Raw genomic sequence first — 24547 nt, 5'->3', positions numbered from 1 at the left:
TCTGCAGGGCTGGAGAGAAGTTTTGCAGGGAATTTCTGTCTCTCTTTGGGACTCCTCTGGGCGTGTGCTGTGGCATTACCCGTTACAGTCTGCCTGGGCCGGCCCTTTAAACCCCGGCCCCCTGCCCACCTTTTGCAGCCCTTTGCCCTCGCAAGACGTTTCGAGGTCTGCGTTGAGCTGGGAGAAGCGACGTCTCGGTATGAGGCGGCAGAGGAGCCCAGACGTCCCATCCAGCAGAGCTTTGCCTGGCATCATCGGCAGCCGGCGCCGGCACATGGTTGGCAGGAAGCCAGTGGGGGAAGGACACGAAACCAACCAGTTCTGACCCAGGCATCAGTCACTGCCATTATTCCCCCGAGTTCCGCTTGGAAGTGGCCATCAGGCCTGTGTCCCCTTCGACGGCACGTCTGGGCCGGGGGGCAGGGAACAGATTTTGGTGGGTCACTGCGGAGGTGAGTCTAGGTGAGGGAGCTGCCTGCAAGCCCCAGGTCTGGCTGAGCGGGGCTGGGCATGGCACCGGGCAGTGGGGACAATGGGGAGCGTACGCTGGTTTCGCACTCCCCCGGCCCCAGCGCCGCCAGGGGCTGACAGCCTCAGGGCTGGCTTCATGCTACCCAGTGATTCCCCTCCGCCTGGGGAATCCTCACGTGCCCTGCCAGGGTTGTTTTCTAGCCCCTTGGCACACTGGAGTGGCCCTGTGATGCCCGCTGGAGCTATGGCTACTCAGTCTCCCTGAAAATCAGCCTCCCGAGGTCTCCAGCTGGGAACCCCCCAAACTGAGATGCCTAAACGTAGTAGCTGCTTCTGGCCCTTTTGGCCTACGCTTTTCCCGGGCCCAAGGTGCTAATGCTGAGCTCACGAGTCAGAGACGGACGCTCTCCCTTCCCGCTTTGCAGATTTCTCCCCTTCCGGCAGCGAGCGGCTGCTAACGAGCCCTGCCTGGCACGCGCTGGGGCCGGAGCGGACAGCAGGTCGTCTGGCTTGCAGCGGGTTTAGGGGCTGCTCTTCTGAACAGCATTTCCCAGCTGTGCTGACACCAAACGGGGTCCGATCCCCGAACGCTCCAGGGGCCCTGGGAGTGAAATGGGGAGTTGCTGCCGGGGTGGGAGGCAGGGAGCATCCTGGCACCCTGCCAAGCAGCTGGGCAAAGGACGAACGTGTGTGCTAGTGTGGTGAGATGCCCGGACCCCACAAGGCAGGAGCACCCTCAGTGCCACACACTGCGCTGCGCCCTGCCATTGCACCCGGCTTGGGCTGTGCCATCCCTGTTCTGCCACAGGCTGGGTCAGGTGCCCCGGGGATGGGGCCCACGTGTCTCTGCAGGGGAGAGCAGCCCCGTGACTGACACATGCCCTGGGAGCCCTGCTCTGACAAACAGCCTCCTCCCAGCCATTGGGCTCATCGCAAGAGACACTGCGCCCGGAGCCCATTTCCCGGGCACCCGCGGGGACCATTTCACGAAAGGCAAAGACCCAGGGTGGGAATGGCCGATGCTACAGCCAGGCGGGGGGCTGCACCATCCGCTCCTCTCTCTGACAACCCCACCTGCCTGAGGCTCGCCTGAGAGCCGGGGCCAGGAGCCCCCACGGCCCCGCAGGGGAAGGATCGGACATCAGCACTCGCTGCAGGACAGGAGGGGTCAGCTTTATTCGTTCCTAACGTGGTGCTGAGAGGTAGCCCCCAGGGGCTTCCCCTCACGCTGGCTACACACACACGCGCACACACAGACACACACACACGCGCACACACACACACACACCCCGGGAGTTTTCAGCCCCCCGGGGCTCACACAGGTAGGGAGCAAAGGGGGAGGCATTCTACCCTGGAGACCAAGCTGAGGCCCTGGGTCTTTGCTCGGTCCCCCAGCCCTCAGCTCCGCAGGGCTGGACTTCGCGCTAGGAGCTCTTCAGGACGCACCTCACCCTGGGACTGAGCTGGAAAATGTCCTCAGCCGGGGAGGAGAATTGACATGACCTGAGCGCGCCATGTAGATGCCTCGGTAGCACATGGTGCTGCCCGGACACCGGGCCTCAGCTTATCAGGAGCCATGAACAGCATCTCCCCAAACAGAGACAAGGGAAAATGGTGCCCGAGCCTGGGAACCTGAGGTGGCCTCGTGATATAGCGCCAGCTGCACTGGGCTGTGGGGACACAGGGGGTCCAGCCCCAAACACCCCATCCTGGTGGGTTGTACCCGCCCTGGCACAGCCCCAAGTGTCCAGCTCCTCCCTCTCTTCCGCACTGTTTATCCGGATCACAAGATCTCACTGAATTGACCCAACACGGTCCCTGGCCCGGCGAGCTCACAGGCTGACCTAGCCGCGTCGAGCCGGGAGAGGGGGGTCGGGTAGGGAGGAGAGGCAGAGAGCAAGGGGCGCCGTTCTGGGGAGAGGCTTGTTTCCTCAGATGTAAATAATTTAATTTGTTCCCACCCATATATATATGTACAGGAGTGGGTACACACACCCACCCACGTGCACACCCACAGCCGTGCCCACACAGGGGTGTGTACACACATACACCCACGTGCACACCCACAGCCCTGTCGACACGGGTGTGTACACACATACACCCACGTGCACACCCACAGCCGTGCCCACACAGGGGTGCATACACACATACAGCCACGTGCACACCCACAGCCGTGCCCACACAGGGGTGCATACACACCCACACCCACCCACGTGTACACACACACACACCCCCACAGCCGTGCCCACACAGGGGTGCGTACACACACACGCCCACCCACGTGTACACACACACCCCCACCCACGCACACCCACAGCCATGCCCACACAGAAGGGTGGATTATGTTACAGATCCATGTCCCTGGGTTTGCAAACACCCCCCCAAAGTGCTCTGCCCGTGGAGAGCGAGATGCTGGACGTGGTGCTCGGCTGGGTCTCTGGGTCCTGAGCAAGGCTTGCCCGGTATTGATGGCATTCAGCACTCGCCTGGGCCATGCATCCTGGCTCAGGAGAAGACACAGTAAATGACCCTAGGGGGCGCTGGGGGCTTCACCCTCTTCTGCAGCTCGGTCGCCGGCTCCTCACGCGCTGGGATCCACGTGCCCCCCTTGGGAAGGAACTTGGCCAGCCAGAGGCCTCTCCAGCAGGACAGGATGGTGGAGGAGGACGAGCCAGATGGGGCGGGACTCCTGGGGAGGGAACAAGGGTGGATCTCACTAGATCTGCCCGACACGTGCTACGGGCGGTTTAGTTTTCCCTCCTACCTCCCCCAACTGCCCCCATTCCCAGAGCCCCTTTCCTGGGCCCAAACTGAAGGGGAGCTTGCAGGGGAAAGGGTGCAGGAAAAGCCAAGGGCAAGTTCTGAGCCCAGCCTGTGTTACAGCAACTGGCAGCTTCACCCTCCCCTCCAAAGCCACGGCCAGCCACAGGGACCCTATGAGACTCCCTGGCCATTCCCACTGTCCTGCCCTTGCAGCAGCAGAGGCGGCCCAGGCTGGGAACCCTGTCAGTAGCACAGTTCCGGGAGGGCAGAGCGATGCCCTTGCATTTCAACCCGCCTGGGAAGGTGGGGGAGTGACCCGCTGCCATCCCCTGGCCACTGCGCCAGGAATTACAAACTTTGCTTCTTTTTCTGTCCGTGACGCGGACCCTGGGCCTTAGAGAGGTGCCAAATACCATCCTCCCCCTTTGCAGCCTGTGCTTTGCACTATAGCATAGACTGGGGGGAGAGACAGAGCCAATTTGTTCCACCCATTCAGGTCATGCTCAATAGTCTCCTTCTCCCAGGCTGGACACTTTGGGGAGTGTCTCCTGCAGCTACTGCCAATGTCCTCTCCCATGCGTCTGCCAGGCTCGGGGTGAGAGACCGCACCGGGAAGGGAGAGAGAGAGAAGGGAAGGCTGGGAAGGAGGAAGCCAGCAATGAAAGATGGACAGAAAATTGCTGGAAATTTATTTTGGGTAAGATCCAGCAAAGCCCACAGGCAGAAGCTGCAGAGCTGGAATTGGCTTCCTGCCAGAGACGTCTCCTGCATTACTGAGCTTTGAGCTGCTTGCTGGGCTCCGGGTGACTCCCTCGAGCCGGTTGCTCCTGGAGCACTCACGGCTGTGCTCCCTCTCTGGGGCTGAGGTGCTGAGCGGGGCCCACCAGAGCTTTCGGGCGGTCAGCAGAGGGCCCCACTCCTGCCGGAGGTGGGAATCGGCTGGAGGGGCTGAGCAGAGACCTCAGGAACTACCCAGCTGACCCCCTGGCTGGAGCGGGGGGTTGGCGATTTGCAGCACCGTGTCACCGCTGTGCGTGGGCCTCAGGGCGCGTGTGGCCTTGCCACGCTAAAGCTACACTCAGCTAACCGTCCCCACACATCCAGCAGCGGTTCCGTGGTTCCCCAGGTGCCCTGCTGACTGGTGGGCCTGATGCCAAAGCCCGATGAGCCTCGGGCACTGCCCTTTCCCAGCCTGCCCGGCTCGCGAGCGCAGGGAGGGAGCCCGTCCCCCGGCACAGTGTGACCATGGCCAAGGTTACAAGGGCCCGGTGTGGAGCCAGCAGAACAAGTGTATCTGGCTCTCAGCAGACAGGGGACCCTGATGTTTGCCCTGCGACACAGTCAATAAAGCAGAGGCCGCATTATCAGCAGGTGGTATGTGTGGGCCAGCAGCAGAGGTGACCGTGACCTTCGCTGCCTAAGCCCTGCCCAGCTTTTCCAATGGAGGGTAAATAAAGCCTCCTGCTGCAAATATCTAGTTTTCCATGCGTGACTCACACCCGCTTTCCGTGGAGTTTAGCGGCATCGTCACACACAGAACCGCAGGGGCCAGCTGTAAAACCCTCACCCTGCGGCAGGGGAGCACGGGAGAAGGGCTAACAGTGGCATACTGCAGCAGCAAGCCCGCTGCGCTGGCGCTGTTCCTCCAGCAATTGCGCCAGAGCTTTTGGTATCTTTATGCAGCTGAAATGGGCTGGGACAAAGGCAATCATCCCAAGTGCTCCAGTAATGTGATTTCCTAATGCAGCCACCTCTGGGGTAGACGGTGCCAGTTCACATTATCGGTTCCCACGGGGGTTAGCCCAGGAAATGAGGCAGAATAGCCTGGTGCAGGCCAATTGGAAAGTCAGTTGGAAGTAATCAGCTGGCTGGAAATTGCTGAAGACTCTTCCAGCGCAGGTGGGAGTTACAGGTTTGTCAGTGGCTGAGAGGGGCAGCTGTGCTCTGGTGTCGTTTGCAAATAGATCCGCTCTAGGCCTGTTACCGTGAGATGGAAGGACGTGAAACTCATTCATCTGGTCTGTCAATCAGTTCCACCCAGTGCCGATCCACACTAGCCCGTCCACCGAGACGTGCCAGGAACAGAACTCCAGGAGGAAGGGACCTGTGCTCTCCTCCCCTTTCACATGCAGAGCCGAGCCCGCCAGCCCCAGACTCAACACGGCTTAGTGCCTCTCTCTTTAGTGGGATTTCCTCTCCTGCTCTCTTACGCCTGGGGCTGAGCCTGGCCCGACTAGCCCCGGCACTCAGAGCAGTGGGGTCTGCTGGGGCGGTGGGGGGAAGGTAGGAAATGAACCGAAAGCATATGGGGGAGAGCGTTCGCCCGTCCCAAGCTCCCCCACTGTGCATCGCTGTCCCGGTACTCACCCAGTGGCCCCACCTCTGCCTTTAGGCTTCCCCCAGGGGCAAATCTAACTGTGACCTTCTAACGTTTGTCCTCGGTGGCTTTTGGAGGGGGGCAGCCAGGAATCAAAGGCTGAGAGTGCGCGTCCCAGAGCGGAACCCACTGCGGCGGGCTGGCCGAGACTCAGGGGAAAACGCCAGAGCTGGAGAGGATTAAATTAAAGACAAAAAAAAAATCACTCAGTGCCGCTCAGTGTTCCGCTGCGGCTCCGGGCTGCTGCCTGTTACTCTCACGTGTCTCTGCTGCACCAGACCCAGCAGTGCCCCCGGCAGTGCCCCCGGCGCTCTGGTTTGCATCACCTGGCGCCGGGAATGAGCGGAGCAGGCTGGAGAGGAACCAGGATGACAGTGACCGCTGGGCCCCATTTGTGGCCGGTAATGTGGTTATTTCCCCAGGGAAGGAGCATTTCTCTTCCCGTCTCACAGGTCACCACATCTCCCAGAGTGCCCCGAGCATGCTGGCCTGGCCTGGCCTGCCGCAGGGGTCTGACTGTGTGCTGGCGGGTGTGGGCGGGTGGCGTTTGCTACCTAGCTTCTCTCTCATTCAAACCTTTTATACATTTTTAACCTCGCTAATATCCCTGGGGACGTCCCATGAGTGACAGAAATGTCCAGTCCTTGTCCGAGGCTGCTAAGCTTTCACCTCGCTGGATTCTAGTGGCAGTGAGTTCCGAGCTGTGCAAACGGAGCAGTGTCTCCTCTGGCCAGTTTTAAACGAGCTCCCTTTCCTTTCCCCAGGGTTTGGAGAGAGGGCGAGGGGAAAGTCTCTCCTCTGTCCCATTCATCAGTTTCCCCTTCTAGTTAACTCCTCTCTAGCCAGTCCCAATCCTTTCCATCTCTTCTCCTGGAAATCTCCCCAGGATTCTAATGATTTGTGTCACCTCCTTTTCTCTCTGTTTGCAGATGGAGCGGCCAGGTTTGAACTCCCTGTCCCCGGTGGTGGCATCCCATTGAACGACATCACTGTCTGAGAACATTTGCAGTATTTGCTGATCCAGTCTCTGTCTCTGCCTTGCCGAAGGGTAATGGGCTGGATTTCCAGCACTGCCTGGCTCACACAATTGGGACTGATTTTCCAGAGAGCCGATCCCACTCGGGTACTTCACTGAACGCATCAGATTGTACAAAGAACTCAGCCCAGCAGCTCCAATCAGCCGAGCTCCTTTGAAAACCTGGCCTCTTACTTAGGTGCCAGACTGGGAGGTGTGGGGGGCTGACCCCTTGGGAAAAGGGGTCTCTCCTATTTAGGGAGGTTCACAGATGTTGGTCTCTCCTGCTAACGCTCGGCTGTGACAAAGAACCTAGCAGACTGCAGGGGAGTGCGCTATGCACAGGGCAAAATGAAGCCATCTAGTTTGGACCAATCCTGTTTTCCGTATTTCAGCGTTCAGATAAATAGGACGATTAGCTCCCCAGTCCGGTCCCAGTTAGAACAGACCAGCTGTGGCTCTAAGATCAGGGGAAAGTGGCCCCTTTGCTAACACCGCACTCTGCTCTCTGCTGCACCCAAGCGAAGAACATAAGAGCGGCCACACTGGGTCAGACCAAAGGTCCATCTCGCCCAGTCTCCTGTCTGCCGACAGTGGCCAGTGCCAGGTGCCCCAGAGGGAATGAACAGAGCAGGGAATCACCAGGTGATCCATCCCCTGTCGCCCATTCCCAGCGTCTGGCTAACAGAGGCCAGGGACACCATCCCTGCCCATCCTGGCTAACAGCCATTGATGGACCCATCCTCCAGGAATTTATCTAGTTCTTGAATTTATCTATGCCACTGAAGTCAGCAGAGTTGCATCTATTTAGACCAGTGGTCTCCAAACTGTGGGGTGCGCCCTCCGAGGGGGGTGTGGTGGGGCCCAGGCCAGCCCCTATGGGGGTGGGGAGGGAGCACCACCCAGCCCCGCTCTGCCCCCCAGCTCCGGTCTGGCTCCTGTCCTGCCTCCATCCCCGGCTGCGGCTTCAGCTCCCAGCCTTGGCTCCCGGCTCCCACCACAGCTCCCAAACAAGCTCCTGACCACAAGTCCCACGTGGTGCGGACAGTTTCCATTATGGGTGAGGGAAGGGCATGGCAGAAGTTTGGGGAGCACTGTTCAGACCATTGGGGACCATTCAGAGTGACCCTGGGGTTGCAGCTGCCGGGGCTTTCGCGTGCAGTCGCCAGCGGAGCCTGTGCTTTCTAGATCAAGACGTTGCCAGCTGGCTTTTGACCGTCCATGCAATACAGAAGGAGTGGGGAGGGTGCCTGCCGAGGGTGCTGGTCCCTGCTTTGCACCCATCACCTAGGCAGCCCACAGAGACAGGGAGACGTTTGCAGCGTTCAAGCTCTGCTGGAGCATCTTCCCCCCGGTGCAGGGGGCGCCACTGTCCGTCTCCATGGAATTCCCTCCCTTGGGAAGGAGGCGGCTCCCAGGCCTAGGATGGAAGGATCCACAGGGCAGCTATGAACTGGCCCTCTCTGCAGCCTCCTGCTAGGCTCCTTGGGGCTCCCGTGCTCACCGGTCACTATTCCTGGCATTTGGTGCAATTTGCCAGCCTACTGCCGGGTTTTTTTTCGATCCTCAGTTCACCCCACTTAGCCCCCGGGCCTGCTAGAGATGGGACCGCATTGCGGGAGGGGCCACACGCCGCTGCGACAGACTGTGCTGGGAAGCTGGGTGTGTGTGAAAACCCTTGGTTTTCACACCTCAACTGCTAGAACAGGGCCTCATCCTCCCTGATTGATCTAACCTCCTTATCTCTAGCTTGCTTCTTGCTTGCTTATATTTACCTGCCCCTGGAAATTTCCACTACTTGCATCCGACGAAGTGGGTATTCACCCACGAAAGCTCATGCTGCAAAACGTCTGTTAGTCTATAAGGTGCCACAGGATTCTTTGCTGCTTTTACAGAACCAGACTAACACGGCTCCCCCTCTGATAATAATTAACAACTCTACCGTGCCATGACCCGGCTGGAGCCGAGCTCACACCCAGCCCTTGCAGCGCGAGGCAGGAAGCCTGGGACTGTTGCTGCCTCACTGAAATTTACCCAGGCACTGAGCTCAGGTCTCAGAGCCAGTCAGGCTATTGCTACGCCCTCCACAGCAGCTCCCTGTGCAAATAAACCAGCACTATCCATTCCCCGGCTGCTCCAGTTAGCAGGAACCGACCTGCTCCCAGCCGGCAGGAGCTTCTCCTTGTCTAGTAACATGCCCTGAGAAGTGCGCCCTTGCCAACCTCACGCCATGGGGAGAGCGGAGTTCACCTGGGTTTCTTCATCCCTGCCCTCCCCTTTTGGCTGGAAAATCCCAGCTCCTTTTCTTTTAGCAATCCCTTTGCTGCGCTTCTGCCTACAACTGGGGCTAGTTCCCATCACGCCCAGGCCAAAGGCCGGCTAGGGGAATGCACGTGTAATCGAAACGAGTGCGCGCTCGCTCGCTCTGTGTAAACAGGCGTAAGCCTGTGTGTTAAACCTGGTACCTTCATTTCCAAAAGAAAATGGGGCCAGAATTTTCCAGTCCTGATCCCTTTTCAGATCTGTTTGTAGCCATCCAGCCCCGACAGCTTCCTGGCAGCCAAGCCTCCCAGCTACACAAGCAGGAGTGAAAACTCCTCCCGATCTTGCTCCAAGAGAATTCAACAACGGAAAAGCTCCAAATCCTATTTCCCTTTGTGGTGAGATCGACTTGGTCTCCTGGAATGAAGGGTCGAGCTAGCTCTCCCTCTTCCACCCTTCTCGCTCGAGTCAATACTTTAGTGCACAATGCAGAGCCATGAATGCAGAGGGACCCAGACAGACCTGCCTCCACGGCCCGAGCAGGGCCACTAGGCCAGACAGAGGGCGGCTGGGACCCGGTATCTGCGAAGGAGACAGGCAGGAGTAGGGGAAATGGGAGTTGGCTGCTCCCACTGCTTTCAAAAGGCCATGGAAATGAGCCAGCCTTGACCGCTCTCCTCCAGCTCCTCCTCGGAGGCGACTTCCCAATAGCCAGCTGCGGGTGGAAGAGGACCTCCCTTCCCCCTGGCTGCAAGGTCAGCGGCTCTCCGCCCTGCCTTCCCTCTCCTGTTCTCAGCACCGCAGGGGGCTCTGCCCAAATGGTACCAAGAAGAAGCACCGATCAAAGTTACAATTAACGAGCAAATTACAAATAAACAGAGTGCTCCTTGAGGGTCCTCTCCCAGCTCCCTTTGGGGATGCCTGGGGGGAGCACCGGCCCCCACCAGAACCAGCCCTGTCAAGCGGGTCAGGCTGCAGAACTTGGAGACCCAGTGCAGATCCCTCCTCCCGACGGCTAAAGGTTGAGCTGGCTGCAGCCTTTCTCTGGAGCCTGAATCAGCTGGGGCCAGAGGCGAGCACAGACTCACTGGGCTGAGCCTGGCGGTGGGAAGGGGATGTCCTACAATCACAGCACATGCAGGAGGCCCTGGGGCTCTCCGCAATGAGGAGCTGATGCTTGGACCAGCTACTCCTCCAGGGTCTCTGCTAGGCTACCACGCTGGGTCCAGCCTTTTGTACCTCAATGGGGGTTTGGGGACATGTGTGGGGCACTTTGGGACGCGGGTGAGCAGCACCATTCCCGGCAGGGCACCGGCGTGATACTCTCCAGCCACGGGGTAGGAAACCTGCTTCTCCACCACCGGTGTCAGCCAGGATAAAGCCAAGAATCGGTCCTTTGTTGGCGCTCCCAGGGAAGGCGGCGGGGAGAGAGTACACGCTATCTGCTGGGTGGAACATTTCTGAGCCACTTCTAGGGGTCAGCTGAAAGGCCTGCAAGGAGCAGGAATCACTTGCAGTGAGGAAGAAAAAAATGCAGCTTGTTTTCCTTTCTCTGTCACGGGTGTGGGAGGATTGGCGCTCCCTCCCTCCCTCCTTAGACTCTCCTCCCCGGGCTCTGGGGAACAGGCAGGGCCTGGCTCAGAGCTCACACCCGTGGCTCTGTCCAGCACGTTGGTGAAGCCTCGCAAGGTAATCTGCCCTAGCCTCTCCTGGGTGCAGAAACCGCAGGACTTTCCAGCTGCCCCTCGGCCCCGGCCCCTGCCCCTCCCTCCCACTGCTCATCCGGCTCAGCATGGAATGGAAGTGATGGTGGTCAGCATGTGGGACGGGGCTCTGAGTCGGAGATGCTGAGGAATGGCCTAATTTGCATGCACATTTGCATATTAACCACAAGAAGAGCCAGTGCACCCCCCCTTAAGTTTAGCTTGTACCTGACTCGGAAACGTGAGCAGAACTTGCTTGCTGGTTGAATTCGCCAGCAACAGAAACCTGCACGTGGAGCACTGGGGTTTAGTAGCTACACCCAGATGGGCTTGCGGCTACAGCAGCTCACAGGAAACACCTCCTGTCTACTCTGATGCACTACAGCTGCTGTAGCATTTGAAGGTAGCCAGACACGAACATGCAGAGGATCCCCTCCCCCCCGCCCCAGGAGGCTCATTCAGAATGTCGGTAAAGCGCTTCGTGACCCTCCAGCGGACGGCACTGTAATGTGCAAATGGTCTTTTTACTGGTGGGCACCTTAGCTGGCAGGTGCTATGGTTGCCTCTCGTATTATTAGCATCGGCCGCTGGGGAACGTGGTGTCACTGGAAGGCTGAGGGACCTCCTGGCCCTGCTTGCAGGCAGGGAGCTCTGAGAAAGGCACGGGGTCTGGGTGGCCCGATTCCAGCAGCAGACAGCTGGGGTGGAAAGACGCAGCGTAAAGCAAGGTGGGGGGAGTTGTGCTTCTCTGTTTCAGGGAGCAGCCTGTTTCCTCACTCTCTGTTTTGGGGTTCGCGGGTGCAGTGTCACATTGCAACCTCTCTGCAAGGCTATTCTATGTCTGAGCTCACTTCTTTATACATATGCTGTGAACATGCCAGCTTCAGCCCTGCCCTGCAGGGTAGGGACTCGCATGGCCGTGCTCTGGGCTCCCAGTGTTGCGGCTCAGGAGAACGCATGGGGCACCCTGTGCTGTAGCAAAATCCAATTCTCTCCCAACCCTTGTCCCAGGATTGAAGGAGGTGCTGCAGGATGTCTCTGCCCCGGAGAGACACTCTCCCTCTGTCCCGTTGCGCTGCTCGAGGGACCAATGTTTGTGCTCTAATGGCAGCAGTAGATGCTGCTGCCACTGCTGCTTTAAGATGCAGAGCATGACGAGAGCTGCAACGTACCAGTGGCAACAGACAAAAGGGCTGCAAGGGAACACGCAGCCAGCTGTCCCCCCCCACTGGAGCTAAACACGGCTCTCGAGCTAATCCAGGCTAGTTCCTATTAGCCCCCATCCTCCCCGTCTTCTCCAGCCTATTGTCCAACTTCACAGGCTTACGGGAAGGGGCAGAGGGACTGAAGGGGTCCTTTCACATTTGCTCTTGTAACAAACTGGCTATCACCACTGCCCTCTGGTGGGTGGAATCGGAACTGCCCAGCTGTGTGTCCATGGCCCTATACTCACACTACAAAGGGACTATTCTCTTGTCACTCACGTGCTAGCAGAGCAAGGGGAAGTGAGCTCGATCCCTGCTGCTACCTGGGCCATATTGTGCAAGACCAAGGTGACCAGAGATATTACAATAGCATCCAAGCTCACTGGGTACGTGTCCTGTGCCTTGGGCAGAATCAAGCTGAAGCCCAGAACTAATTTGGACACAAAGCTGAAGCCATGTGATGTCCCTGCTCTCCCCTGCCCCATCCCGGACCTCCCCACCAAACCAACTCGAGGGAGCAGCATTACCTTTCCGTGGCTTCTCGAGTGAGTGAGTTCTCCTTCCCATTCCGCACCTGCATCCTCAGAGGCTTTTCTTCCTGCATGCACCGTGCTTGCTTGTGGGCTCTCGCCCTGGAGTGGGGCAGATGTGTGGAGAGGGGGGCAGTGCTCCTGGAGAGGGGCCCCACCCTTCGACAGTGGAACAGGCGCTGGTAGGCTGTCCGGAAGTCCCTGTTCAGAGCAGCGTACAGGATGGGGTTCAGGGCTGAGTTGGCATAACCCAGCCATAAAACTATGGACTGGGACGTGTCATCCACCTCGTCCCCCTTCATCCCTCGGTAAGTGAACACTGTGAAATAAGGGAACCAGCAGATGATGAAAGCCCCCAGCACGGCTGCTAGCGTCACTGTGGCCTTGTGCTCTTTCACAGTGAGCAGCGCAGGGCTAGCGGCCTTGCAGCAGGTGGCATGGCTGATCCTCTTGGCCTGCTCCCTGGCTATTCGGAAAATGCGGTAGTACGTGATGCACATAACGACCAAGGGAAGGTAGAAGGTGAGCAAGGCATCCACCAGCCCATACTCGGGGTTGACCGCCAGCTTGCACACCAAGCTGTTGTTCAAGCCCGTGTTCTGCACGCCGGTGCCATTGGTGTTCCAGCCCAGGTGGATAGGCAGGAAGGAGACCATCAGCGAGACCACCCATATGACGAACATGGCCACGGCCACCCGCAGAGGGGTGACCAGCTGGGTGTAGCGGAGCGGGGCTGTGATGGCGTAGTACCGGTCTATGCTGATCACGAAGAGGTTGAGGATGGAGGCTGTGCACAGCATGACGTCCAGGCTGATGTAGATGTTGCACAAGGTGGGGCCGAAGTGCCACTCGCGCGTGAGCTCGTAGATGGCGGAGAAGGGCAGCACCAGGAGGCCCAGCAGCAGGTCGGTGATGGCCAAGGAGACGATGAAGCAGTTTGTCAGGCTGCGGAGCTTGCGGTTGAAGGAGACAGCCAGGCAGACAACCACGTTGCCGCAGATGGTGACCACAATGAGCACGGCGAGCACGATCCCAATTAGCACCGTTTGTGGTTTGCAGCCCATGCCTTTCGGAGCAGCTGTGCTGTTCTGACATGGACTCATGGCAAGGAGACGCGGGCAATCAGTCCTCTCCCGTCTGGGTCCCCATGACGGCCCAGCTCTGTCTGAGCTCTGCAGCTGCTTGGAGAGAGGGTCCTGCTGGAGCCCACAACGAATGTCCCCAGGGCCCTACTCAAACCAGCCTCACACTTGGGCAGAGAGATTTGTGTTCACTTGTTTGCTCTTTGGCTCCGTAAAGGTGCCAGGAACCAGTCGGGGACTCTGCCCCCAGAGCTAGGAGAGGACGTGGGCTCTACGCAGAAATAACGCCCATAGATCACTCCCATGTATCGGCACCAGCTGGGGATCAGTACGTTAGCCGCCAGGTGCCTCTCTGGTGGCCGCCTTTCAGTCTCAATCTCTCCCTCTTCCTCGCTCTTCTCCTCCTCTCTGAGAAATTAAGAGGGGCTGTGTCGCGTAGGGTCTCAACCATGCCTGGCTCCGTCCACATGGTCAGGCTGGGGAAGGTAGAGAGGGAGATTCTGCTACATCATTCCTTCTGGTTGGTCCCTGCCTCAGGCCCGGAGCTGCAGCCACCGCTCGGACTCTGGAAGGAAAGAACAAGGATCAGGCCTGCAGCCAGTGCGATGGGGACGCGGCCGAGGGGCTGCTGCAGAAAGCAGCAATGACTACTTGGGGGTTCCAGCCACCCCAGGAACATCACTGGCTGAGCCAACTCCAAGGGATAGCTCTGCTCGCCTGTCCCTCTCGGGGACTCGGATCAACGCGGTGTTTCCCAATCCCCTTGAGAAGGGAGGGACGGACCAGAAACCAAACCCGCACCTCCCGCCGCCCGCTGCCAGCGCTCACTTATGCTGCTGTCAGCTGCCATGATCTGAAGTCAGTGGAGCTGCCCTGGTATCAAATCAGCGTAAGACAGGGGAGACTCAGGCCCTGTGGCTGGACTCCAGATCCCAGATCTTGAGCACTAAATGGCAGGTGTCCAGGCCGGCAGCAGAACGGACCTTTGGGCCAGGAGAAGGCTGGTCTTCGCTCTCGCTTTGCTCTGAGCAAGGAAGTTCATCCTTAAGAAGCCAGGACGTTGCCCCTGGCTGGTTCTTTGAACCATCACCACCCAGTAGCTTCTCTGCACCTCCTCAAGCCATGAGCTGGCACCTGGGAGCGCCTGGCCCAGCATCTCTCTTTAACGGAAAACAATTCTCTCTCTGATCTGCCTGGCATACTTCTGGGACGGAGACAGGCACATCAGCGCCCGCGCTCCCAAGGACCCGTCTCAGAGAAGGAAACTGGAACCTTTCTGTTCGTTCTTCAGGCCACTGCTTATGCTTGCAGCTGTCTCCCTCTCCAGTACTGCTCCCAAGCAGGCCCTTCTGCAAAGCCTTTCAGCAGCGACTCCTACAGACGCCCGGGCACCGCCCTCCAACACCCCCCCCCTGCGGCCCTGCTTGTGCCCCTCCACTGGTCTGTCCGGATCGGAACAATAACGTCCCTTGGGGAGGCGCCTCCATTCTTTCTTGGCACTATTCCCTGTGCCTTGCCAGCAGGCCGTGCATACCAGTAACAATCCGCTTCCCTTTTTAACAAGTGAAATGACTCTGCCCTTCCCCTGCAGGGCCCAGTCAGTATGAATAATAAGTGTGAACTTAAAAAACAAATTGGATTTCCTGCGAACCTAATTAACCCTGTCAACTAACTCTTCCCTTGAGACTCACCCTGAGTGAATGGACTCGTGCAGTGCAAGGTGGCTCCTGGCTGTGGGATAGTCTGCATCTCAGGGGTTCATTACCTGCAATGGGGCTGGCCAAGTGCTTATTTTCAGTTGTGTGTGTGACTGTATCGCATGGAAAAGCTGCACCATGCTGGCAAAGGGCTCCTAGTGTTCAGGGACCATAAGTGAAGCTGCAAAAATCATGAGGTTGGCTTAAAAATGCTAAATCTGCGGGTTCTTTTTGTTTGCTTCCTGCCTTTAGGGGTCACGTTTTCAAGCTTTCCTCCAAGAACACTAGGGCAAGAAATGTCCTTAGTTAAAAATGAAAGCTGAAATTCTCCCTCCAGCCCATGACTCCAGCAGCTGGGGCTTTAAGAGAAACACCAGGTATTGGAAGAGTTGGCCACACTGCCTCTGACTCGGACAGTGCTCCCCAACCTCGGCTTGCAGCACCCACTAGCTGGATCATGAGCTCTCTTGAGCAAAGACTAACCATCCGCATACACCTCCCCCCAAATACGACCAGATAGCATAGTGCCAGCTACACAGGTGTGACTCAGGCTATTGAAATCAGTGAAGTTACAAGAGTGTATCACCTGTGACGACAAGAGCAGAACCAAGCCCCACAGTTTATGATCATGTTAATGCCGCAGTAGCAGCACATCATCAGAGACGACTGTAACATCTTTTAATGAGAGTCATGTGCTTTTGTGATATGGCCCAGTGAAGTCCTGCCAGTGAAATGAGTCAAGTCTCTTCCAAACAGTTTCTGAAACTCTTTTATGATTAAAAAGCAAACAAGAGAATTACACTCGGAAAGCTCATTTCTACTGGTGTGTGGCTATTTTATAAATAACTCAAGAGTCCTGTCTGAGCTCAGAAATACCATTACCACGAAAAGGAAGCAATGTCTTCCCCGCACTATCTCATGCAGTGAAACGGAAAACCACCTTGCTCTGACTGAACTGCCCCTGGGGGAAGCCGGTAGTACGGGTCTGCGCTTGTGTCCTTCACCGGGAGGGCAGAAATAGGTAGGGTAAAGATAACACTAATAAACTCCAAGAACACAAAAGAGTGCTTGGCAGCCGATCCTCATGGGATTTGTCTCCAAAGCACTTTGAAACTCGGGCTAATGGACCTTTGCAATCCCCTGAGTGGCAGGCAAGCAGCATTATTTATCCTCTCTGGGAAGGGGAAACTGAGGCACGGAGGCAGGCAGCAGCTCCCATTTGTCCAAGGCCACAGAGGAAGTCAGAATCAGGATTAGAACTCAGGACTTCCCAGTTTCCAGCCCTAGGATTCACCTATTTCCCTCCCTCCCAGGAAACTGTTTGTATCACTGAGTATTTAGGAGAGTGGCTCTCAACCTTTCCTGTACCCCTTTCATGAGGCTGATCTGTCTTGCGTGTACCCAAATTTCACCTCACTTCAAAACGACTTGCTTACAGAAACAGACATAGAAATACCAACGTGTCACAGAACACTAGTACTAACAACGTGCTGACTTTCTCATTTCACCACATAAAAATAAAATAAATCCACTGGGATATAAATATTGTACTTACATGTCAGTGTGTACAGAGCAGTATAAACAGGTCATTGTCTGTATGAAATGTTAGTTTGTACTGACTTTGCTAGTGCTTTTTCTGTAGCCTGTTGGAAAACTAGACACATCTCTAGCTGAGTTGATGTACCCCCGGAAGACATCTGCGTACCCCCAGGGGTCTGTGTACCCCTTTTTGAGATCTGCTGATTTAAGAGAAAGCGAACGTGTGATTTCACACGTTGAGCAGTGACTCCCTTTCCTCAAGGCTTTTCAGACGGACTGGGTCTGAAGAGGACAATACATCCTCCTTCCTTCTCTCCCCAGAGGCGTGTGTTCCACATGGGGCCTGCAGAGACGTCCAGAGAGGCCTAGGCCTGGGTAACTCCACTGAGGCGGACAGAGTTACCTAGTGTAAATGAGAAGAGGCTCTCTGCAATCCAGGCACCTGCAGAGAGCACAACGGCACCAGAACCCCCAGCTACCAGAGAAGCCTTGGAAGTTACTGCAGAGAAGAAGCAAGAGCAGTAACTCCAGGTGTTTAAATGCACCAGACCAGGGAGATGATGGAGGTAAATTTTCATGCTCCAATTCACTCTCTGTGCCAGGAAAAACAAAACAGATCCGATTAAAATGTAAGATTCATAAAGAGATGCTTTATAGCATTGGCAGTAGGTCAAAAATACTAGAGCCAAGCACAGGGCGGGGTTTGAGAGATAAGATGAGTAAATCATTCACAGATTTCCTGGTGCTGCATGATGGAAAAATGGAGGTCGAAGCAACGAGCTCTGGGCTAGGGTGTACATAGGGTGAGTGTGCTGCACCTGCGGCCCAGCTCGGAGTGGCCCCGATCCCAATCTCCCCAGGGGAACTATCTGGCTGTGGGGAAGATGTGGAAGGGAAGAGTCTAGACGTACGAGAACATGATGAATGGGCCCGCGTGGCACACGAGTGGGAGCTCAGTGCACTGAGCGAACCTAGGGGTGGAGATTAGTCCTTTCATCCCAGAGACACACCGGGGCATGGCAGCAACATCCTCAGCCCTTGGGCTGGGGGAAGAGCATCTCTGATCATTTTTCAGCAGCTGTACTGGTGAGCGAACAATATTCCTCATCCCAGCTTCTGCAGAACCTGCCACTCCCAAGAGTTTTATGGACGTTGATACACAGCTATACATGGTGACCACTTCACCGGCCAATGAAAAGCAGCTTACTCTGGGTTGGAACGCTGCAGCTTTTTAACAGCGCACAGCAACAGCATCCAGTAAGTTTAAGGCAGGAAGCAAAGAACACTTAATAACAAGCTACTTGCTGATTGGTGGGAGGAGGAGGGTGGCTTGCTCCCACAGAATGGTATTTCCATGGAAAAGGATGGTTTTCCCCGCTACCAACAACAAAGTGGCAGTGGCAGGATAAGTCAAATTCAGTGCAATGCACTGAAACAGCATGTGCATGTGTCACACACTGTTATCCACTAGAGGATAACACCCGACTACTGCTAGCAGCTAGCAGAATTACTCCTTCAGCTCAAGCAGGAGAGGGTGGTGCTGAAGGGACTGAGTTCAAACCCTGCACCTTCATTACATCAGTGCCCTGAAGACAACTGACAAGGACCAGTTAGACTCTGAATATCCAAGAGGCCTGTAATTCGTTCAGCAATGTGGGGAATCCAACCCAGGCCTGGGGAGGCTAGATTAGGCTGGCACGGCGTAACCTCCTCCTTCCCAGACCAACGCTTCAGCTCCACTCGCCCTAAAGCTGCAGCTCCATGGATGTATGGGCTGCTGACCTGGCTGTTAGCATCTCTGAACGGGTTCATCTCTGGTGCTTTGCTAGTTAGTTCAGATTACATCCCAGAAGGTGAGGCTCCTTGCTTTGTTCATTACATTCCTGCATCAGAGTGGGAGCAGAATGCATTTCACAATGCAACCAGAAAGGAGCTGGGTCTCTAACCTAGGGGAAGCCAATTACCCTCTCTGCTATATGAGAACCTCAAAGGGCCAATGTGCCCGCTAAACATGCAAAGTTCAGGGCTCTTGCTGCTCGCAGTAGGGATGGGGTAGAAAGCACCTCTGCCAGGCACACTGCTGGCGGCCTCCGGCGGGCACAGTGTGTGCAGGGGCAGCTGGGCTGCTCTGTGGAAAGGCACTGGACTCACTGCCAAGCCTTGGATTGCACCCAGCCCCGGCACAGAGGCGCCAGAGGAAGGGAAGGCTCCATCCACACTGCGCCATGAGCCCAGGCAGGCCTGCAGCAGGTACCTAATCTCTTCCGCAGGGCAATTTCCTGAGAATGGGCTCCCTGGCAGAACAACGGGGAGTGTCTCTGCTCTGGGCGGGCGCCTGGTTGTTTCCCATCCCAGCGACACTGGGAAACACAGAGCTGAAGACAAGAAAAGGGAGACCCTGGAATTCAGCTGGTGTCCCAGGAAAGCGGTGGGGTTTGGGCCATGGATATTTTCATTTCAACCTTCCTCTGCATCCGTGCAGAACCTACTGATCTCCTGGCTTGAAGCTGAGAAGCCGAGCTGCCAGCACCGGGCTATCATCTCCTCAATTCAAAAGGCCCAGCAAAGACCAGGCAGCTCGAGCCGTGGGCGTTTGCAGGATTCAGCTGCTTGGAGCTGTGAACCCCGGAGAGGAAAGCCAGCACAGCAGAGGCAGCCTCTACCCCTCCCTGCTGTGCGATCACCCTGTAGCTGTTCCCCAGGACTCTCCCTTTGATCCAGGACAAGCCACTGAACACTCCCCGCCCTGTGCACACAGGGTGGCTTTATGGAGGATGGGGGTCAAGGAGAAAAGAATGTGGCTGAGGCTGCCAAATGGGAATTGCTTACAACACACGCACAGCCACTCAGTCAGGTACTATTTGTGTAAGCGGGGGATGGTCCCGCTACTGTGGGGATCTTTCCTGGCTCATACGCTACCATCTGAGTCCTCGCTCCCTCTCCCTTTACCCCGAGCCCTGCCTGGCCTCAAGGGCTCCCCTTCCTCAGAACCCCAACAAGGCTGGGCCCGGGATTCCTGGGGGGCTCGACCCCCAACCTTGTCGTGGTCACTGACGGCAGGGGCGAGGGTGTCCCCACGCTGGGGGGCTCTCTCCGCACTGGACACTTCCCTGACCCACTGGTCACTCCATACAGTTCTAAGCAAATACAATTTATTAAACAGCCACCAATTAAAAAAAATAAGGAAAAATAGGGAGGTTAAAGGAAAACCCGTCACCCTGCTCTGTGGCACGGGGATGGCACGGCCAGCGTCACGGGGATGTCAGGGCAGTTCACAATCTGTTCCTCACACGTCCCAGGGCCCTGGCCAGGCCCTGGCCATGCTGCAGGGACGCTGCGGGTCGGACACTTGCTCTGGCGGTGGCCACACGCCTTCAGACTCTAGGTGGCAGGACTCTCCCTCCCAGCGTTGCCCCACCCTGTCAGGGTTACGATCCCCCCCAAGTCCGGCCTGCAGGGCCTCTTGGCTGAGGCATCTCCCTGTGCTGGGCCCACTGCCCAGGGTCCCCCTCGCTCTCCCCAGCTGCTCACCGCACCCGGCTCCAGACTGCTCCAGCGCCAGCCCCAGCCTCAGCCGCACTCTGCCTCAGCACGGCTGCGGCTGCTGCTCTGCCTCCAGCGCCCTGGGCTGCTTCTCTGGCCCTGGCTGCTACAGGTCCGCTCTGTGGGCTGCTTCTGTGACTCTGCTCCCTGGGCTGCTTGTCTGGCCGGCACAGCCCTGCTCCCCAGCTCGGCCCCACTCCGTCTGCCCCAGGCAATTCCAGCTCACAGGGAGGACGGGACCCCCCTGGCCTCCTGTCTCCCTCATTAGCCTGCCCGCCCTGTCAATCAGGCTGACCTGGAGCGTTGGCACCTCCCCATTGTTCCTGGGGACTGTCAGTCTCAGGGTCCTGATTTCCCCTCGACCCCTCCCCTTTCTTTTGGCGCTGGGAGCTAGCAACCCCCCCCCCCCCGAGCGTTAGTGAAGGGGCAATGGACCCCTTACATTTGCGTGGTTTGGAGGTGGAGAGGGAGCCTTGGTTTCCGAGTGCATTGGGCTCCCTTAGGGAAAACTTTTCAGAGCAGCAGGGGCTTGGCAAATACTCCAGCTCATTCAGTCGCGCCAGGCTAATGGTTGGCCGTTGCTGGATCAGGAATGGTGAATTGCCCGGGGGGGATCAAACTTCAAGCACGATGTGTAGCCCCCTCCTGGGAGGATGGTTCGTCCCTGGGGCAGAGACCTGCGGGGTTGGTCTTTGGTTTTGCACTTTGCCAGCTGCATGTTTTTAAGCCTGGGTCATTAACCGAGGGCACAATGGAGAGTCCTGGTGATACTCCCTCCCTGGAGCTCTGTAACTCCCTTTCTAATAGACCGGCTCTGCTTAGCCAGAAATGATTGGGCTGGTGGCAGGAATCCAGGGGTGAGGTTCCCTGGCCCGTGCCCTGTGGGAGTTCAGATCGGGTAATCACAACCGTCCCTTCGGGCCTTAAAGACTGAACTGACCCCAGAGCGGTGACTTTCTGTGGGTCTAACAGGAACCCTTTGACAGCGCAGCTTCCAGCTTCCCGACCAACAGGGGCGGCTCCAGGCCCCAGCACGCCAAGCGCGTGTTTGGGGCGGCATGCCGCGGGGGGCGCTCTGCCGGTCGCTGGGAGGGCGGCAGGCAGCTCCGGTGGACCTCTCGCAGGCGTCCCTGCGGAGGGTCCGCTGGTCCCGTGGCTTCGCTGGAGCGTCCGCAGGCACGCCTGCGGGAGGTCCACCGGAGCCGCGGGACCGGCAACCGGCAGAGCGCCCCCCGCGGCGTGCCACCGTGCTTGGGGCGGCGAAATGGCTAGAGCCGCCCCTGCCGACCAAACCCTTTGTCCTTCTCAAATCTGAACAAGACTTAAACTTACTAACACCAAGGGAGCTGAGAGAGGATGTCATCAAATCCAAAATCTCACGCTGCTGGGGTGGAAACCACTATCTCCAGCTGCTGGTCAATGGCACAGGGTCACCTCCATTCTGAGCCCTGCTTCACACATTCTCAACTGCCCCAAACCAGGACCTTTTGGCAGAAATCCGCCAGAGGGGCTTTGTCAGGGGACAGCCCCCCTCTCTTCCCCTGCTGGCCCGTGTCTCCCCATCACTCCTCAGTGCAACTTTCCTGCACCCACCCATGGGACACTGCGCAGCCCCCGGCCCCGCCACAGCCCAGCTCCCCGCTGCTCACTCCCCTCCATGTCCTTTCTGCTCTGTGCAGTGGCTGCCTGGTGAGCTGGGGGAAATGAAGGTGGAGCAAGTGAGGATGAGGAGGGAGCTGGGGGGGATGATCTGGGACACACTGGAATCTCCCCCGAGCACCTGCACAGCTGCAATACACCCCGTCACGTGTCTCCCCCCCAGCTCTGTGCCCCAAAGGCAGGGCCACACCCATGGCCCCCAGAGGCACTGCAGGGAGCCAGGGCTAGTGCAGGGCGGGGTGCTCAGACAATCACAACAGGGCAAAGAAAAGCAGAAACAGAACTCTGCCCCGTTCCTGTGTGTGTTCTGTGGGGAGCAGAAGCGGCTGGTGGCTTGGAGCTGCTCCCCGTCCCCAGGGACCCCTGGCAGTGGCCGGGGGAGGTCAGCAGAACGGGTGGGCACGACGCTTCTGTCACCTAAGGGTTGTTGTGGGCACCCTGGCCTTGGCATAATGCTCTAGGGGAGGTGGGTCCCAGCTGGGGGGAGGGGCTCAGCGGGGGGCCAGGGGACCCCAAAGCCCTGGGCTGAAAACACGGCCAAGCGTCGGTTCGAGCCCCGAGGGCGCCTGTGCCCGGGGCAGTATCGGGTTGTGTGGAAAATGCTGCTGTGACCAGTGGGGAGACTCGGGGGGAGGGGGCTAATCTCGCTTCATGGGCACATCTCAGCCCAGCCCTAAACTGATGCCGCCGCACCCCATGGCAACCCCCGCCCCCGCCCAGGGCCAGGTCGGGGAGCCTGGCTGCATGGAGGGGCGTGGGGGGGCCAAGGCCACTGTCCCGCCTGCCCCGCCGCGGGGTCCGGTCTCTGGGAAGTCAGAGGCGGCGGTGCCCGGGGTGCCGAGCGCCAGGCTCTGCTGGGCTGATCCTCCAGGCGAGCGGACAGAGCAGGTGCGGGCTCCCCGCCCCAGCCGGGGGCTTCGGCCGGCCCCTGCGGGGATGGGCTCGGGGGCGAACGGGACCGAGCCCAGCCCCCGCTGCAGCGCGCATCGCCCCGCGGACACCCTACCTGGCGGCCCGCGGAGCCGGGGCGCTGCTGGCCGGAGCGGGGCGCGGAGCTCGCCGGGCTCGCTGCTCCGCCGCGGGTTTGAACTAAGCGCAGCGAGCCGCGCTCCGCCGGGAGCCACGGGGAGCCGGGCGCCTTCCCCGCCCACGTGACGGGGGAGAGGGGCCGGCCGGAGCCTCCGCCAGTGAGAGCAGCGCCCTGCGCCGGCCGATCTCCAAGCGCTGGGCAGGCGGGTCCCTCTCGGGGCCAGAGGTCTGGGGCCGCTAGGGCCAAGGCACAGAGCTCCCGGGGCCCCTGGCGCCCGTGGGCCCGGCTGAGCTGCGGCTCTGGGCCAGGTCTCAGCGGGTCACCTCTCCTCCGGGCCAGCTGAGGGAGCGGGATAATAGCCTACTACTGCTGAGCGCTGAAGCAATTCCTCCTGGGGTGCAAGCGGGAGAGGGGCTGAACCCATGGGGGAGGGGGCAGTAGGGTTGGCAGTGGGGGGGGGAAGGTGTGTGATGTGCCAGGAAAGTGTTAGGGTGATTAGTGCCTAATCCTCAAATGCAGCCCCTTTGCCTGACCCTTCCTCTGCCTTTTCACCAGGCCTGGCATCTTGACTCGGGTTTCCTGGAGAAATAGACTATCAATCCCGATGCAGAAGTGTCACCCGCAAAGCCCCCCATGCTGGGGGTTAGCACACTGAAATTAAGCCCATTGTAGGCAGCCCGAGGGCGCTAAGACATGCTGGTGCCTGGCCTGCGTAGATAGGAAACAGGAATGGACTGGCCAGAGTCTTGGTACAGGTCGCATCACAAAGTCTGACCTGCAAAGTGGAAGACCCCAGGGGACACCCATAGACCGGTGCCAGTTCTCAGCTCCTCTGTCCCTGCGCTCCACCCAGGGACCAGAGGGGTGTGTGGCTTTGGGCTATGTGCTGCCCCCGGTCACTGAGTAGGCAGGTGCCTGCCTGGCCCTCAGCATGTTAGAGAGGCCTCAGGGCTGCTCTAACTCTTGCTCGGGCTGCAGCGGACCCCCCTTGGCAAACAGTTGCAGCACAGAGCACTCTGACCACACACCCTGCCCACCCTGGTATGCCCCCTCTGTCGGAGGCCAGGTGGAGGGCTGGGCAGAGCGCCATTCGGCCAGTTCTAGGCCTGGTTTAAGGCCCCTGGGACCCATCTCTGCCACATCCACTCATTGGATTTTGCATGCAGGGAGCTGGTGAGGCAGAGAGAGCGACCTTGGGTTGGGCACGAGCTGTGATTTAGAACTGTCGAAGGGCAGAACCTCGATTCCATGGGAGATGTCGACATTGCAAAATGTCCTTTCATCCCAGATTGGAACAGGCCGTCACATATTTGACATTTCCCACAAAATTTCATTTCAAAATGTAAGGGGAGCTGGGCCAAGCCTGGCCTGTGACAGATCAGCTACCTCCCAGCAGGGACTGATCAGCTAGGGAGCAGGGGACCAGAAAAGCCAGCATGTGGCCCTGCTGGGGGAAGGGCTGCCGGAACGGAGAGGCTGTGGCAGGAAGCCCCTGGGTAAAAGGATGAGCTACAGGAAGCAGGCTGGCTCCCATAGGAGGCCCTGGAACAGGGTGACTCACAGAAAAGTGGCCTGTAAAGTGGAAACATGTAGGAAACCGATAGGCCCTTGCAGAAGACCCTGTGCGAGGGGAAGGGACGACTGATGTGCTGTACTAGCTCTATGGGGAAG

The 24547-nt window shown here is 58.2% G+C and overlaps 1 protein-coding gene across 7 annotated transcripts; it reads right to left on the bottom strand.

Moving 5' to 3' along the window:
- Positions 1-2789: 2789 nt before the first annotated feature.
- Positions 2790-24458, bottom strand: HRH2 (histamine receptor H2). 7 transcript variants are annotated; one of them, XR_006581683.1, is made up of 4 exons: positions 22853-22989; positions 12324-13973; positions 5602-5780; positions 3023-3160 (listed from the first exon to the last, which is right to left on the bottom strand). XR_006581683.1 is itself a non-coding variant. In XM_045027828.1 (3 exons), exons 2-3 carry the CDS (start codon positions 13427-13429, stop codon positions 2977-2979), a joined length of 1290 nt encoding a protein of 429 aa, XP_044883763.1. In that variant the 5' UTR covers positions 13430-13973; positions 24438-24458; the 3' UTR covers positions 2790-2976. The 7 variants fall into 7 exon arrangements, 6 of the variants coding, with proteins under 6 accessions (XP_044883763.1, XP_044883758.1, XP_044883762.1 ...); XM_045027828.1 differs by lacking the exons at positions 5602-5780; positions 22853-22989 and adding an exon at positions 24438-24458 and having other exon boundaries at positions 2790-3160; XM_045027823.1 differs by lacking the exon at positions 5602-5780 and having other exon boundaries at positions 2790-3160.
- Positions 24459-24547: the final 89 nt, after the last annotated feature.

The sequence above is a fragment of the Mauremys mutica genome, chromosome 8 (genome assembly GCF_020497125.1).
Source record: "Mauremys mutica isolate MM-2020 ecotype Southern chromosome 8, ASM2049712v1, whole genome shotgun sequence".
NCBI lineage: Eukaryota > Metazoa > Chordata > Testudines > Geoemydidae > Mauremys > Mauremys mutica.
This window is presented reverse-complemented; position numbering and strand designations above follow the sequence as displayed.

Excerpts from the sequence above, each read along its gene's own strand:
- HRH2 (XM_045027828.1), bottom strand. The coding sequence starts at position 13,429 with ATGAGTCCATGTCAGAACAGCACAGCTGCTCCGAAAGGCATGGGCTGC. Across the intron at positions 3,161-12,323 it reads ACTCGAGAAGCCACGGAAAG|GAGTCCCGCCCCATCTGGCT; the intron begins GTAATGCTGCTC and ends TTCCCTCCCCAG.